Raw genomic sequence first — 17,727 nt, forward strand, 5'->3', positions numbered from 1 at the left:
ATGAGAGCGAGCGAAAATTCGAGTAGCGTTTCCCCTTCATGTTGCTTACGAGAGAAGAATGCTTCCTGCAAGGCCACATACGACTCAGAACAGCCATAGAGTTCTTGTAATATAGTGATTAGTCTAGCTGGATCCCCGCGCTCTGTGCTGGGGCGGTATTTAATTTCCTCCCGTGCTTCTCCCTCTAAATGGTCATACAGAAAGTAGGCCTGATCAGCTGGGGCTAAATGACGAGCCCGCATACACGACTGTAGCTCTTCAAGCCACTCGCTCAGAGCTATCCCTGACCTTCCTCTAAACATAGGGCACTTTCTGTCTCGGGGCACGAACACTAACCTCTCGGCTGCAGGGGCACTGATAGAAGTAAGGGCAGTCGGCAGTACTGAGGAGGTTGAAGGTGTAGCACTAGAGGGCGGCACCAACGAAGCTTGACGCAACCTCTCATTGTCAGCCTTTAACTGCGCAACCAGAGCTCGCAACTCTTGCATTTCTTCCTCCATGGTTGCCAGGGGACTGCTGCTGCTTTGTCTTATTCAGAAAAACAAACAACAAAAAAACAAAGGAACACACGTCTCTGCCTTTTTTTTTTTTTTTTCAGTATAAGTCCTGCCAGCAACGCCAAGTTTGTGGCAAGCGTGAGGTGGGGTAGGAACTACCCCAATAATCTATGTTTTTAACTAGGGGAAAAAGAAAGAAACTAAAGGAAACCAGCAACGCCACCCTGGGAGAAATCACCCAGGGAAAAGAAAGAAATCTATGAATAAGGTAAATTACTAAATCTAAACAAAAGGACAACACAAGTTCGTTACACTGAGCAGGCGAGAGACGTGTTTCCAAAAGCATATACAACAGTTTATTGGGCACAATTCAAATCTAAAAAAAGTTATCCTATTTGTATAAATTATCATGTATTCCAGGGCTGGGGCATTTGTGCTCAAGGTGAGTGAGGGGTGGGAGTATAAACTTAAAATGGGAGCACCACAATCCAAAATTAACACTCCAAACACACAAGGGCAAAGCAAAACAAAGGAGGGGAGTGAATAAGACACTACACACGAAGGGACACCATCACCAAACAGGATCACCAGTGAGGCCCTCAGCACCTGGAATCACAAAGATGGACAGTTAATGGGAGACTGAAAATAAATTCAACAACAATAGAGATCCAATACAAATCAAAAAGAAAGGAAAATATCAAAACAGGTTACAGTTTGAACTCAAAGAACTAAACCATCAAATAATCAAAAATAGCTACAAAAATAATAAAGAAAAATCTCCCTTGCCATCCACCTCCTATTTCAGGCAGCTAAACATGAAAACATAATACAATAGGCATAAAAATGCGGACAACGGGATTTCCACACCCGAACGCAGCAGCAGGCAATGTCCGTAAAAAGTGTGGGTTTTATCCCCACACAAAGCAGCAGCAGTCCAAAACGGGTCAGGACAGTCGGGACCTCAGCGTGGCATAGCTCCGGGACAAAACGAGCAAACACGCAGTCCGACCTGCCAGCGCCTGCACATAAACGCAAGTTTATTACGGTGCCGACTAGATCGCCGACGCGCAATAGACTGCAACATACCTGCACGATGGAACAATTTGCACAACCCTGCAGAGAGTGCCGAGCGTCTGCCGAACCTGCAGCCAGGTAAACCCGGAAGGGGGAGGTGCGTATCAGCTGTCAGAGAGCGAGCAGATCTACAGGTCCCTCCTTATATAATAAATTAAAGGGGGACAATACTGCGAGTGGACGGAGCCACTGGAAAAGCAGTCATCCTGCTACACATGCATCGCCTGTAGTGCTTCACTGGATGAATGGGTTTCCTTTTTAGTGATTAAAAAAGCCCTTGTGCAGTCGTCCAATCCTGGAAGATGATGTCATGTTTTAATGTTTAACAACATTAAAGTTTGACTGCCGTTGTGATCCTTTGTCTTTGTGGTGGTGTTTTTTTTTGTATCAGTATTTTATATTAATAATTATTTTCGCTTTATCCAGATGTTTTCATGTTGACATTGAAGGTTGCTTTTCTTTTCTTTTTATCTGTCACTGAGCCACACATTGTCTTCAACTTAATGTTGAAGAACAACAAAACCAAATAGTCCAGAAAATCTCATTGGTGTTTTCACATCAAGGACCCTGAAATATATTTTAAGTAGAGCAGACAGCTTTTAAAGAGAACTGTTGATTGAGTAACGAAAACATCTGACAAGGTTCTCCACGTGGTCCCATTTTTTTGTAACGCATCAGATTGTGCCGCATCCCCCCGAAGAGACATTTAAAGCCACCAAGTTCAACCTGCGCAGATGAATGAAATGCACATCGGGAGAACACTTCGCTCCACTCGGGAAGCGATCGTCGCAGCTCGCGGGCAGCTAAGAGGTTAAAACCGGAGGGAGGTCACTGGACCCTGATAGGTCACCGCTCGGTGGAGCCGCCGCTGCCCGCGGCTCTCCTCCGTCAAGTAGCGGGCTGCGGGTCTCCGCCTCCCGGGTGCACTGATTCCACTTTCTCGTAGTGGCGGAGTGACGCCGGGTGGACTCAACCTGTCGCCGTGGATGAGTTCCGCGTACCGGCGCGCGCGCCCGCGTCGGCTGGACACGTTCGTGGAAGTTGGCGGAGGTCGAATCGAAGGTAAAGAAAATAATAATAAATATAAATAAACGCACCTGCGTCGGACTTTTATCGGAGTTTTTTTGAGGTTCGCCGTCTTGTTCGACCTTGTCACTCCGGCAAAAGACGTCGAAACGACGACGTAACCGTCGCCGACGTTCCCGCTTTACACGTCGCCGTGGATTCGGAACACGTGTTCGTGGTCACAGAGGGGGTCGATGTCCTGGCGGCATCGATGGGACTCTGAAGGGACTCTTTGCCGTCTCAGTCTCAGGCGGATGCTGCGTCAGCCAGCGGGGCCTCTAGTCAAACTCACACCGCAGACGCGTTAGGAGGGTTGTTGGTTCGATCCCCAGCTCCTTCTGGGTGTCGGTCGGTCCATTTTAACTTGGATGAAGGTGTCCGTGTCCATAAATGACTTTTTTGTCTTCCATGAGTACGTGCAGTACGTGATGTAACTTAGTGTTCTCTTGTATTGGACACACTTCCAGGTCATGCGTGCTGTGAGGAGCAGAAAGAGTTAGTTCTGTGTGTGTTGGTTCTAGCCGAGTCGAACAGAACCCGCCTGTTCCAACTCATAACCTTCACGTTGGTGGCAACAGGCGCTTGCCTGTACTGCTCTGTTGCTTGTATCACTCACCTTGAGACAATTCGCTCCTTTACAAGACTTTTGCAACATTATATTTCAGTTTGGTCCTCGATAAGCGCAGTTTGCTTCATTTGTTCTCAACTTTGTGTTGGTAGTTTGTAGTTTGTGGGTGTGATGCTTAAGTAATACACTAGAAATCTATGAGCTGAAATATATGCATGTTTTTACCGTACGTTAAATGCATCTCAGTGTCAACGCACAGTATTCTCACATTAAAGCATGATTGCTGTTTTTCCAAGAATTTCCATTCATAAAGTAATCAGTAGCTGTAAATAAAAATATTGAACAGTTTTGTATTATCTTTACTGATTAGGAGATCTACCTGTGCTGATCAATTCAGATATAATAGGACATAGACGTCTAGTGTTGGTCAACTGGTCCTGTTATATGACGGCTGTCCAGCTGTTTCAGAGGACACATCTGTGTTGCTATGGACACGCGGCATATTCAGAAAGCAGAACCTGCATGTGTCACGGTCGGTCTCTCTGCCATTTACTTTGCGAGACATGGAATTCTTTGTTCTGTCTGCGTTTCCACATGAAATGGACCGTTTTGAATGGGTTGCTGATCTGGAGCCGTAGTTGCCGGTGAAGGTCCTGCAGCTCCCTCGCGGCAGAACAACAACAGCAACAACAGCAGCTGCAGCAGCAGCATCGCGCTCCCAAAGAGCGCAGTCGCTCCTCTGAACCGTTTGGGGCTGTTACTGTGTCCCCAAGCCCTCTGTCTCTCTGATTGAGATCACTTTAAATGCATCTCACAGTCTCATCTCTCCCGGTTTCCGGAAGCTTTTCCTCCCTCAGCTGCTGCCTGAGAAAATGCCTCCGAACCCCACAGGAAACGGCAGTTAGTGAACGCACTGGTGTCGTTGCGTGCAGTGGTCCCCCCCCCCCCCCCCCAGCGGTTCTGTAAAAAGTTTCATAGATTGAGTCGAAGAATGTGATTCTTCTAACTTTCGGACATGCGCTTTAAAACCCAGTGTTTAGTTGTCCATTGTGTTGAATGTTGTCGCTTACCATGAACCTTTCATCATCTACCCCTGCAACCTGTAAGTACTTTTTATTCTAACACGTCCAAATGCCTTTGTCTGATGCGGCCCGTTGAAATGACATTGTTGTGGTTTTGGTTTTGGGGGTTTCAGTATTAATACTCCAGTTCCAGAGATGGTGGGCTTTCAGAGCGTTGTTCCTGTTGAGCATTCTCTGTGCTCTAAACCCCGGCTTGCTATAGACATTTGGCGCAAGTGCACAAACGTGATAAAAGGGTATACTGTTCAAAGCCTGTGAGAATGTCTACTGATTTGTCTTCACACCGCATCCCTTCCTTCACAAACCGCACAAAACACGGTTTGTCAGCAAACGGAGACGTTCATCTGATTGCGAGTGGAACAGCCAGCTATCCGATGTCAAAGCTGTGAAAAAGCTGTTGTGACCACGGAACCAAATGTGGCACAGTCCCACGCGCTATTTTCGAGTTGTTGTTTTTTTTTGTTTTTTTTAAACCACAGAAGTTGCGCTTTTGGGCAAGATTAGTGGATTGTTTGTGCAGCCAGATGGAAACCGTACTGCCACATAAACATATCGCTCATATTCACAACCACATATGAAGCCAGTATAGCAAATCAAACAAATCAAATCAGACGGCTCTTTAGGATTAATTATTAGCACAAGTCGCTGCTTTTCAACGTGTTGTTTGGACCACCCATCCTTCTTTAGTGACTTATTTCATAATGACCAACGTTTTGCTGGGTCATTTCATGTAGTTGCAGCGTCCTTCACGCTCCGTAGGTGCTCTTATTCTCACTTTGACTTTGCTTTAAAAAGCATCCACTGGGAGCCATAAAGCCTGCTGTGTGTACCAGTAAACCAATGAGTGAACTACTGTACTGGGAGGGTTTTGACGAGTATGTGACATTTCCAATCAGTATCCTTCAATACCTTCATTTGAAACGCAATCATTTTGAAACTAAAGGAACGGTGATTTTTGGCATCAATCTTCACGTCCTCACATAGTACTACACACTGTGTTGCGCCTCAGCAAAGCGCCGTGGCTGTTTCCATAGCGTAACCCGGGCTATTTTTAGGAGGCAGGGTGTCTGAATAAGAGATGAAAGCTGGGGTTTTGATCAGCAAGTCTCTGTCGACGTGGACCAAAGAGTCGGAGGAGGCAGAGCCCTTTTGTTGCGTTGACATCGATTGCCTGCCGGCTCTCATTAAAAAGACTTTTGACACTTTGGAAATATCAGAATACCAGCTGTATGTTGGAGTTTGCATGTGAAGCCTCATTTAAAATTCCCAAATTTGTGAGGAAGCCACGTGAGATGGTCTTTTTGTGCGTGTGTTTTTGTAACTTTTTGCTGTCCGTAATAAATGTTTGAATAATCTTGCAGCTCCTCTGAGGAAGAGATCTGTCTTCTTTCAGTCCACTCGCAGCACAACGTGTTCCCTCATTCGTCTTTGCGGCGCGCCGCTGTGCATGCGGCTGCCCGTGTGACTGGAGCGCTGTCGTAAGATTTATACTGGTGCACAGGAAAGGGAAATGGTGAGAAGCAAAGGTGCTGTTGTGAGCGATTCTCACCGTAGCTTCGCGCCGCATGATGCATGATGCTACACGAATGAGTAATTTCTCAGTAATCGTGTTCAGTCTGGGGAGCGGCGGGTTTGGTTTTGCGCTCCACATTGTGGCACAGCATTAGCATCAATGTCTCCTTTCTTTCTCTTTCCAAACGTCTCTTGTCGGTAAATAGAAGTTTGAATTAAACGACGCCTTGGTTGCCTTAGTGACTACTTTTCCTTTTCCACTGGGGAGTGATCTCTATTTCCCCCCTGCTCCTCCCTCCAGCATTTTCTCCGCATGGTTTCTAAATACGCTCATCCGCCACGGGCTGATTCTGTGTTCATTACACTTTAGTTTAGCACAGCTCAGTTGGTAAATGATCCATCTTTTGGGGAAAGATTCCGTAGACTTGGCCTCTCCTTTATCCTTTATTTGACTTTATTTACATGACGGTTGTTATACTTACTTACATACTACAGGTCTTTCACTGCTCCATGTTTCTTGCCCCCTTTCACTGATGACGGCGCTTTATGCGGCGGGTATTACGGTGAGTGTTCGTTTAATCGGCATCAGCATGCCTGCGTAATCTACCCACGGCCTTTGACACTGTGCTGACAGCGACTCGGCGCTAAGAATAGAGACTCGGGCAACAATGCCGCGGTAATCTAACCGCGCTCAATGGCTCGTGAAAGTCCGGCAATCGCATGACCGCCGAGTCGCCGTCACGGCCACGGAAAACTCCGACCCCGGCCTCAGCTGCAAAAGCAAAGCCTCACCGTGGTAGGTCCATCTGTCCGAGGCGACGTGCGCGAGGCGGCTAGACCGTCAGGGTCCCTCCCTGCTGTGCACTCTTTCTCTTCCATATTTTTACACCGCACAGGTGCAACAACACGCTCTCCAGCTGGAGGCCGACTAATCTCAAAAACATCCACACGCAAAGACCAAGGTGGCATGAAAGAACACTCTCTCTCACTAAATCCCTCATGCCTCATCTGCTCACGCCGGTCGTGCCCAGCGATGCCAGAGAGCCACCCGAGGCTGGTAGAGAGTGTGAAACTGTAACAGGAAACGTTGTCCAGCCGTAATTAATGCATGATGTTTCCCCACCTCCGTACTCAGCCTGCGGGTCAGAGTGTGTGTGTGTGTGTGTGTGTGTGTGTGAATATTACAATATGCAGGTATGTCAAGCAGTAAATCATTAACTTATTGGAAGATCTGTTTCTTCACTGAGTGCAATAAAGAAAGCGAATCACCTTTCATTAGCTGGGATTTTAAAAGGTTTTATTCCAACAAGAATAGAGAATCTGTGCAGTGAAGTGACCCGATCTCTTGAGCCTTTTTAGCTCGTACCTTTTAAACAGTCCAATTGCCTGATGTCAAATATTTGCTTATGAAACTGCTGGCGGGATCCCAAAGGAGCCCTTGATGTTTGACTGGCTATCTCCACTTCACTGATAGCAATGTTTGCATTCACGCTGTTATCTATTGTGCCTAGAAAGGGGTAGAAAATGAAAACATCTGCCTATCAAAGCTTCCTCTTCTCCTGGTTCAAGCCATTTATCGGACCACTATGTGGTTATTGCTGGGACGAATAATTAAAAGGCTGATCACCAAATACCCTTTTCAATAAACCGTTCAATGGAGAAATCAATCTCCATGCAACTTCTAGAAGTAGCTTAGCCGTCTCAGTCAGGCTTCTCTCAGGACCGTGGTATCTGTTCTGCATCCATATCTGGTTTTTGATCGTTGCATTAAGGTCAGTGTGCAGACTTACTTATGCTGAAGTACTGTTCTGCATTTGTTTTCTAGCCAAAGCATCAACTGCCTCACCAGAAGACGTACCTGTCCATAACCAGAGTTTTGATTTTGTAGTATATAGTATGACACTTCTTGTAAACGCAGTCATTGAAACTTAGTTTGGACATATTGTATTTAGGCTCTTTAAAAGTATTTTTAAAAGACTTTGAGGTGGAAGATATTGTTTTTTTTGTATCTCTTAAGCTGCTCGGCTGAAGCTTTAAAACCCTCTCCCAGAAAGCTCCTTTTGTCTTGGCCTTCCAGTGTCTTCGTCATTTCGCCCTTCTACTAAATCTCTTGGATAAACTGTAAGAGAAGTTCCTTTCTCACTTCTGCCATTTAAGAAAAGGCCTTTTCGTGCTTCCACTCGCTCCAGGCTAGATTACTGCACGGTCGAGTTCCCCTCTGAGGAGGCAATGCTTGTTCAGCTCCCGAAACAGTTACACACCAGGGCTGTCAAAATTGCTCGAAGGGACGTTCAAATATTCGCTTAAAAAATAATATATTTGAATATCTGGTTGCGCATTAGGCACGTCAATAACAGGACAAATGTATACAACGAGACGTAACTACTTGTATTGGTAATTTATTTAAGTTTAAACATGTTTAAGAACATATTACCTGCACAAAAATAAGTAAATGAACTAACGACACACCCATGCTCGCTCTCTCTCTCTCTCTCTCTCTCTCTCGCACCGTCGCTCTCGGCGCAAAGCGGTTTAAAATGAACAATAAACAAATGCTGAGTGCTGATCGAGAGTTTTGTGCAAGCAATGTAAGGTCGTGATTCTTGTCCCACATACATCAGGCTGCATTCAGTGATTGAAACTGAAAGTTTTACAGTACCGACATTGAACGCTCCGAGCGAGCTGTGCTGTAAAGACGGAACTTTTCCTTTGCATGAAACGGCAAATAATCAAACCATGAAGCTGTTGTAGCCGATGTATTTACTTCATGCAATAAACAGTCAGTAGTCAGGTGCTATTGTTTTTCACGACTATTTGAATACATATCTGAATGTAGTAATATTCGTAGACAGCCCTATTTACACACCAGCCACATCTTCTACATGTATGTAGGCGACCCAACTTCATGTTAGCTGAATTCATTCATATTTGTTTTAAGCCGTACATGTATTGTTTCTTTGCACAACAACAGGAAATACACCATGATACATTATCAATGTTTGTCTTTACTACTTTTAATATGTGATAATGTAAAAGGTATCTGAACTCTGTTGACGTTTTATTCTCCGGCTTTAGTTGATTTATTTGATAACAGTTTGGAAATGGTATTTTTGGGTGTAGCAAGTTGTACCCGTATGATGTACAATATTTCTGTGCTTCTTTGTATCTCCGTTCCAACTGCCATGTTTCTCACTTCCTCTAAAAGTAGGCTAGTAGGAGAACACATATGTGGGTGTTCGCACCTCACCTTTGACTGCTTCCTTTGTGAAGTCTTGCCCGAATTCATATTATATTTCGTATGTTAGCGGACAGGCACTTTCCTGGCCCGCGCTCGGCGATACTCATCAGACTCATCAGCACGTTGCCTTTCAGTCAAGGTCGAACGTTCGCCAAGAGGTTGCGCTTGTTTGTTTCTTCAGTTTTTATCAGATGCCCTTACTGTGCTGTGCTCTTATCGTTTTTGTGGATGCCCCCTTGACCCTAAAAAAAAAAAAAACACCATGTACACAGCTATTGTGTTCGGCGGCGGTGATATTTCCAGGTTGTCTGTTATCTCCGGTCTGGTTTGCAGAATTTAGACCGGATGTTGAAAGGTCTGAAAGTGTTGGGGATTGAGGAACTCTGGTGCACGGTGGTGAGAAGGCGCTGTGAGTTAAGTAGATCAGAACATGGTCATGTGAGCATGAGAGCATGAGATTGTCTGTGCTGCTTGTTTCCTGTGATGGTTCTCATGCCATCTGGCTGTGCATGTTGCTCTACACTATCACTGCTTTTTATTTGTGTGCTCGTGTGCGTGTGTGGCTGCATCACTTGGTCATCGTCACCCTCAGCCTTGCCTCGTACCCTGCAGTCCTATCACCTCCCTCTAACCTGTAGGCATCACCTGCGTGGACACGCCGGGGCGCAGGACGGACTTCACCCTCCCCCCAATGGGCGCACAACCCCGGCGCCAACGCCATCTTCGCCTGCTGCCGGGACTGTAAAATGAGCACAAAGTGAGAGCAGACCACCTCCCGGCCTGTGCCCAACATTAGCACCAATATTCAAGGGCTGACAGTTGGTGCCTTACTGCCGTTGCGTCCCTCGCGCCACGGCATTGGCAGCTCTGGACAGTAGCGGTGGCCAATGAGATGTGTGTGTAACTTGACCTGCCTGTCCCCGGGGACGTCCAGCAGAGGAGTTGCGTTACACCCGCTGTCAGACCTTATACATCTTTCATCCGCTGCTCTCCCGAACAGAAGCCCCCTTTGTCATCTAATCCAGCCCTCTCCTTCCCGGCCCGAGAGTTTACTGCCACGAAAACGGCTCTTCAGTCCGCCAGCCAGCCGCTGAGCCGATACGCGTCTGGCGGCAGCTGAGGAGCAGCAGAAGGACTCGGCCCGGCCCCCTGATATCTGCTAGTGGGATTTCTCAGCCAGTCTTTTCCATCCACTGGCTGGCACGTGGAGAGGGATTTAAAATAAACTACCAGAGCTGAGGGAGGGGGGGGGCGGCGAATTGAATTTTGCCTCATCTCTTCAGCGGGAAACCTCAACTTTCCAAAAGCCCGTCAAGCTGCAGAAGTACAGCCTTTGCGGTTCTTGTGAAGGGCATTTCGGTGTCAGCTAGTCGGGACCATGGGCGACACCCTCAGGCCGCCATCGCTTCAGGTGAGCGTCCCGAAGGACGCTCCGTCGTATTCGGATGGAGGGCGCAACGCCGCGTCGGACGGCTGCGTGGGATCCAGCTCCTCAACCCCGACGCTGAGGCGCAAACGCTTCAAGATGCGGCGCATGAGGAACGTGCCCAGCGAGAGGGACGCGGAGGCGGCGCAGCTGACCGTCGGGCGCCTCAAGGCCCGTTCGGGCTCCAAGGAGTACCTGCAGCTGCCCTCCATCGAGATCACGCCGTCCAGCGACGAGGACGCTCTCTCCTCCTGGTCCAGCTGCTCCACGCCCAGCGCCTCGCCGCGCCGCAAGCGCTTCCTGCTGAGGAAGTGGCTGAAGGTCCGGCAGAAAAAGGAGCAAGGCAGTGAGAGCAGGTTGGTGTGGGCCCCTCCCTACTCGCCTCTCCCCCTTCTCCCCCAAAAAACCTCCACGCTGCTCCAGGGCTGCGTGCTGCATGCACTTATGTTTGGTGTCGCTGACTGCAGGAGGGTTAAGTTGTCATGTCAACGGGGGTACTTTGAAGGAGACAATTTTCTATATATATATATATATATATAATATGCATGTGGCTTTAATACAAGAGGGTTACCAGGTTGCTTTTCTTATATTTAACTGAAACAAAACATAACTTTAAAAAAAAAAATGTGTAGCTACATAAAGAAAAAAAGTGCCACCCGTCCTGTGTTCTTGTCTATAAAGGGATTAAAGTAATCCTGGGTGTTACCTCTGTTAACAGGGATCAGCGGGGATCTTGCAGTGGCGTGCTTAGGCCGGCATCTTCTCTTACTCAGTGATGTTTTAACATGTTTTTCCTGTCTCGGCTGTTTTGTGTTAAGTGGAGTGTGACCACGGTAACGTGGGTCTAGGTTACACTTAGAAGAAACGTTAACCCGGCACATTTTTGAGCTTCTAGAATCACAATTAATGGCAAAGGTCGTTTCACTCCGGGAAAGATTCAGCAGACCTCTGCCCCGGGGACACCACAGCCAACAGGTGCCATCTTCTTAAGAGCATCAATACACCCAGCAGACAGTGTGTGTGTGTGTGTGTCTTTGAAATAAGTCCCTCAGGTGATGGTTCATCTAATACTTAAAGGTTTGGCCTGACTGCAGTACTAGAGGAAAGGTCAAGGGATTAACAAAATCAAAAGGTCTCTTTCTACTCGATACATAGTAGAAAGAGACCTGAGAGACAGAATATGATGTTGGCACTGAAGAAAAGTGTTTCAGAAAGTATATTGGGTCCTTTTCAGAGTAACTTGGTGTAAACATGTTAAACTGTAATGGGCACTCCAGGAGCGCTGTTAAAGAGGGAAAATTAGTTTTTGAATATATGCTCTTAAAAAGACATTAAACGGAGGTAGACTAAATGTGTTGGCAATAATTAGTGCAACAAAATTACATGTTAAATTTACGAACTTACAATTTCACTGTACGGAATAAAATATAAGGCTACGGGCTTGGGGGATGTAGAGAAGACAATTTAAAAATAATGCCGACGGGAAGAACCTGCGGCGGGAGGTCTTTGTCCTGATGGACCTCAGCCTGCTGCCAGAAAGAGGGGGCACAAACAGGTTTTGTCCGGGGTGAGCGGGGTCAGCTACGATCTTTTTAGCTCGCTTCAGAGACCTGGAAGCGAACAAGTCCTGCAGGGACGGCAGATTGCAGCCGATCACCCTCTCTGCAGAGCGGATGACACGCTGATGATCACCAGACGGTGATGGAGGAGCAGAGGATGGACTCAATGATGGCCGCGTAGAAGTGCACCATCATCGTCTTTGGCTGGTTGAATTTCTTCAGCTGCCTCAGGAAGAGCAACCTCTGCTGAGCCTTCTTGGTGATGGAGCTGATGTTCAGCTTGAGGTCCACGGCGATGATGGAGCCCAGAAAGCAGAAGAAATCCACAGGGTGATGGTGGGACTGCGTTCTTCCTAAAATCTACAACCATCTCCACTGTCTTCAGAGCGTTGAGCTCCAGGTTATTTGGGCTGCACCACGCCACCAGATGGTCAGATTCCCACCTGTGGGCGGACTCCTCCCCACCAGAGATCAGTCCAATGTCCAATTTTAGCGGAACTGAACACTGCCTCCTCTTCAGGATGAGTACATAACCTTTTTCAGCATCACCGAGTGCAAAACACTGTCGTTATCCGGCGCGACACAGAGAAGTAAGCGGGTCTAACAAGCGTTCCTCATCTGAGCACCACGCTGCTCCTCCTCAGCCTGCTGCTTGTGACTAGCTGCATGTGTGAAAACACGCACGGGCTCAAAGCGAAGTGTGGGAGTGACCATAAATAATCCCGATCCCGATGGTAATCTTGGTGTTATCATTAATATGGGTTTTGTCACGTTGAGCTGCGAGGACCCGTTGTGCTTCATTTGTTGCTTTTGACTTGTGTGAACTTTATTTTGGGGATCTCATGTCGACTTTTGGGGAATAGCTTTTGTCCAGGTGAGTAGCCGTTCACCTCGGATGTTGAGGTTGAGATTCTTGTGCTTGACGCGAGATGCACCTGCAGCAATGCGAGTTTATTTGTGTTCCCCCTCTGGGGCGATTTAAAGCGCTCGACGTGGTACTAAATATGCTGAACCATGTGAAATAGAAAAAACAAGAGGCAGCACAATTTGTTTCAAAGAAACAGTGTGCAACATTTAGCGGTATTCGTGGCAGAAATGAGATATTGCGGCTTCATGAATCAGAATAAAATCTTTTTATGTCTACGTAGGAGGAATCGGCCACTGCTGCCTTGTTTACACATCAGAACAGCTGTCTCTAGCTCACTCTATATATGATATATATTATATATCAACTTCACTCAGGAATGATATCAATTAAACTGTTTTATTGTTGTTTTACGTACTAATGACTTTATATAGTTTCTCTGCAGTTGTTTATCTAAGAACATGATTTAGTTATATCTAAATTAAAGATAATTTAAAAGACTTAATCATATGTGTTTTTCAAAGATAGTATTTAGTCATGACAAAGATTAATTGATGGGTAAAAGTAGCTCCTTTTTATAATATATATAATTATATATAATATATATATAATTTATAGTAAAATCCCAAAGATACTTGTCTCTACCTGGGAGGCGGGGGCAACATCTCCACTAGATGTACACTAATACCAGAGAGCGTCGGAGGCCTTAAAAATCCCCTGCGTGACACCCAGGAAGCCAGAGTGGAGATGTTGAAGGACGTGTCCCACTTGGCTCTACAGCCAAATTAGGCCCCCAAGGAACCAGTTTGCACAGCGAAAAAGCCCATTGTCAACGAGTCTACGTGATCATTTTTGAGCATGGAAATAATGTTGATATTAATGAGACATTTCCAGAGGGTTTCTGTTTGGTAGAATTCCTGTGTTTCTGCAGTGTTCACATAAAAATAAATAGAGCCATGGAAGGAGCCCTGCTTTCTTTCTTTACACAGCCAACTGATCACGGTGTGAAGGAAAGTGGGCCGATATGCTAGTGCAGGTATCAGGAAGGATAAATGGTGTTGATAACATCTCTTCTGACACGGATGGAACTAACACTAGAATACATATTTTTCTTGCAAATTTTGTTCTTCGTATCGCTCACGGATTCCCGGGACTTTGACTCTCGATCCCCAAATGTCATGACTTACCGAGTTCGAGAGCCAGCGCGGCGGTGCATTTAATCAGACGTTTATTGTGTCGGGAAAATTCCGACCGATGCTAACGTGGTGTCCTGCTCACAGAAGCATTCTAATTTTGTGTTGACTGTTAGCTATGCAGTAATTATGAGACATTCTGCTTTACTCCACTGAGATGAAGCCCTGTGCTGTTTCTGCCCCCCCGGATTGTTTTGAATTGGTAAAGCTTTAGTGTCAAGGGGGAGTGTGAGCCGGAGGATGTATCCTCGTCTCCTGCTCTGATACCTGCCGGCTGATGTCGAGTAGGTGGTGTACGGCCGTTCGCCCGGCTGCACTGCTTCCGGCAATTCAATTTTTCAGACGCACAACTGCTCTCGGAGCAGCTTAGGAAAGCAGTCAACTGGACGAGAAACCGTTATCCAAACGAAGTAACGTAGGTCCACCAGTGCCTCGGGGTTTCTCGGCCCCTTCGATGACGCTATTCTGTTGAATAGCTCATTAGTTTCCTGTTTTTCAGCCATTTAACTTCCTGGTTAAACTGAATGAAACAACATGTAATGTAATGTAAATGATGTCACATAAAAAATAAAAATTGCATGAACATAACTTAACAATGTTACTGCTTCTCAAACTAAAGACACTCTTGCCACTCCCAACACATTAACAATGTCCAGATGATGCTTTAAGATGTCTGTCTGTATTCCCAAACAATGCGATTTGTGAAGTGAGTTTATTGCGTTTTGTGCGTCCGTGCAGCTCTGGGTTAAAATTCTCTATATTTTGTTTTTCCTCATTCAGTTGTGTTTGAGTTAGGGCTGGGGGCGCTCCGGCCAAAAATCCATATCACGGTATTTGGAAAGCTTTTGACGGTATCTCGGTATGTGACGGTCCTGCTTTTTCAAGTAAACACATTAATTCATTGACCTCGAAAGGGGTCGCAGACTTCCCGAATAGCCGATCGCTGGTTGTTAGCGTGTTCGCTCGTTAGCGTGTTAGCTCGTTAGTGTGTTGCGGCTGCTAGCGTTGCCACCAGAGGCAATACCAGTTTTCTGAGCTAACTTACGTTGGATTTTTTAAAAACCAAAACCCTCCAAACAGACACAGCTCCTCTCGTGGGCACAAGTTGTGTTGGTGCATCTCTGGTCTCTCGTTGTTCCTCCTGCATCGCTCTTTTCCGTGTTTTCATGTAGCAACAGTTACTACTTGTTGTGAGCTGTACCCAGCATGCAGTTCGTGGGGTCGTTTGTATAAAGGTACAATTATTAGAGATACAAATTGCTTGTGTCTCAAGCTGTTGTTGACATGTTTGTAGTGGGTTTTTCACTGCAACACACGTAAGACAAGTAGCTGCGACCGCTGAGCTCCTCTACGACGTCTAAAAACAGATTCTGCCGCTTGCCGTATAGCTACGCCAGTTGTTTCGTGGAAAATTTATACCGTGCGGAAATGTCATACCGGTATACCGCCCAGGCCTAGTTTGAGTAATGAGCCCTTCATTTGAGGCGCATGTCGTATCAACTTGGTCCTCTTTGTTTTCAAGAAAACATGCACCAAAGGACGAGAATGCACTCAGCAACAAAGTGGGAGGCACGCGGCGCCTCCTGCGCAAGAGACCCAAGCTGAGAATACAAATTTTCAACATTATACTTTACAGCATGACATACTTTTTTAAAGCTGACTTTGATTTGAAGACTCACTACTTTATTAAGTAAATTGGGTCACACAGCTTGATGATGATAGTGGCTTCTATAACGATTGGAAAACTATTTGCAGGGTTGCAAATAAAGTATATCAAAACCATCGTAACCCTCAAAATGAGCTTTTTATTCCTTTCCCACCGCGTGTAGAGCGTTGCTTCTGCAGAGATGAAGTGTGAATTAATTAGGACTTTTCCCAACAGACTGGCTTTATTCTTAAATGTCAGTGTGGATTCTTAAAATAGGGAAATGATCTCTCTCTTTATTCATCTTAAACATTTTCGAAAATGAAATGTGAAAGTAAATCTATAACAAATACCTTCACCTGAACTGCTTTGGCAGTCTGATCTTCAAACTGCTGGTGCTTTTGTATGTGTTAATGATTCTCTCTGTAAATATATTACTTTACAAGTCTGCAGTATTTCTAAGTGCGGATTTATCTTTTTATAGCCCGTGTCATATAGCTCCCTCTAGTGTTATTCCTGGATATGTACATGAATGGTAGAGGACTCTTATCCAAACCGAACACGTTGCCATATTGACAGTTACCATGTAATATATATATTAATATGAAAGTGATGCTTAATTTCCAGAATATTGCATATCTGATGTTAGTTTGTGTTTAGAGCTTGTAACAATGATTAACAAGTTTATGAAATAAAGCTTATTAATGGCATGTGTTTTTTTTTCTTCCTGTTTTCTCGCCTTGTTTTTCTGGTTTGCCGAGTCCAATTGTGTCTTTGCAGTTTACACAGGAACTAATTCACTGATTTCTTCCGCTGTAATGATTGACAGCCACACTTTTTGTGTCATGTGCCGTGCAGCAGCCAGCAGAGCAGCCAGCAGAGCAGCCATGAAGACGACGGCGCTCGCTTCTTGACTCCTCTAATCCGAGAGGAGAGGTGAGCAACGTTTGTGTCGTCTCTCTCTGGGCCTGGTTATTAAAAGAGATTTTTCCCTTTGTTTTAACTGTTACTGAATCAAAATCAAATAGGTTCGATCCAGGAACCGTTTGACCATGTTCATTCGATCGAACCTATTCCCTGACCTTTGGTCACGTCACTCTACGTGTTGCATGCATTCCCCACTAGGGGGCGTGTTCTTCATTCCCGTACACTGATACCTAACTAGCTGATGAGATTTTTCTAAACCCATAGTGGGTGAATGAACAGTGGTTTTTCCAGGAATCGGCCTGTATTCTAGTCCTTTCCCTGTAACTCAGTTATGGTTGGCGGGCGGACAGCATCATTAGCTCTTTGTCATGTTGGACGCTGCCCGTCACAGGAGCCTTAAATATGTTATAAATACAGTATGAAGTGAAAAGTGCATTGCACACAGGGAGGGGCCTTAGTTTCTAGCTGTCGTGCGACCCGTTTTTCCGCGTTAACTGTGTATTTTTGATTTCTTAATCCTTTGGCTTCCTTGTCTTGCAAGATGCTCGTTGTCAGGTACCAGGTGTCACAATAAAATTAGTCCCTGAGCCCACCGGCCTTCTCCTGATGATTGTTAAGCTTTCCATCTGTTCAGCATTAGCTCCTAAACTGGCTTCTTGTGACACGGTTTATAAAAGCCAGCCGCTTGTCCTGAGAGAGACGGACGGACTGCCCGGTGGAGTAGCTGCTGCCGCTGGTTATGTCATCGTGGATGTTGATGCTGCAGGAAACCCTCCCGGTGTGTGACTGATGAATAGAGAACATGTGCAGGAACCCTCCTCGTCTAGCCTCGTAATAACCGCCCACCTTGCTGCCTTGAGCTCTGTAGTACCGATCACTGCACCATCTCTCTCACTCTCACTCTCTCTCTCTCTCTCTCTCTCTGGCTCTCCCTCCCGCGGACTTTTCTTTTTTTTCTTTTCGATTTTCCTCGCTCAGTGTCTCCCCTCGCTCGGTTTTAGGAACAGCACCTGCCCGCCCTATGGGACTTCCCGCCGCTCTTGTCGTCGGCGTGCTGCTGAGAGTTAGTGACGGGC

The 17,727-nt window shown here is 46.1% G+C and overlaps 1 protein-coding gene and 1 long non-coding RNA gene across 4 annotated transcripts in view; one reads left to right on the forward strand and one right to left on the reverse strand.

Moving 5' to 3' along the window:
* Window positions 1–830: 830 nt before the first annotated feature.
* On the reverse strand, window positions 831–1,788 carry LOC144411480 (uncharacterized). The gene is made up of 3 exons (XR_013468661.1): window positions 1,584–1,788; window positions 1,365–1,516; window positions 831–1,103 (listed from the first exon to the last, which is right to left on the reverse strand). It is a non-coding gene; the product is annotated as an uncharacterized LOC144411480 (long non-coding RNA).
* A 740-nt stretch (window positions 1,789–2,528) lies between these two features.
* gramd1bb (GRAM domain containing 1Bb) overlaps window positions 2,529–17,727 on the forward strand; it is a 59,320-nt gene continuing 44,121 nt past the window's right edge. For all 3 annotated transcript variants that reach the window (XM_078108541.1, XM_078108545.1, XM_078108547.1), the window contains exons 1-3: window positions 2,529–2,633; window positions 9,675–10,818; window positions 16,583–16,660. In XM_078108541.1, the coding sequence (XP_077964667.1) occupies window positions 10,415–10,818; window positions 16,583–16,660 (482 nt within the window). In that variant the 5' untranslated portion in view covers window positions 2,529–2,633; window positions 9,675–10,414. The remainder of the gene's footprint in view (window positions 2,634–9,674; window positions 10,819–16,582; window positions 16,661–17,727) is intronic.

Source organism: Gasterosteus aculeatus, chromosome 1 (genome assembly GCF_964276395.1).
Source record: "Gasterosteus aculeatus chromosome 1, fGasAcu3.hap1.1, whole genome shotgun sequence".
NCBI lineage: Eukaryota > Metazoa > Chordata > Actinopteri > Perciformes > Gasterosteidae > Gasterosteus > Gasterosteus aculeatus.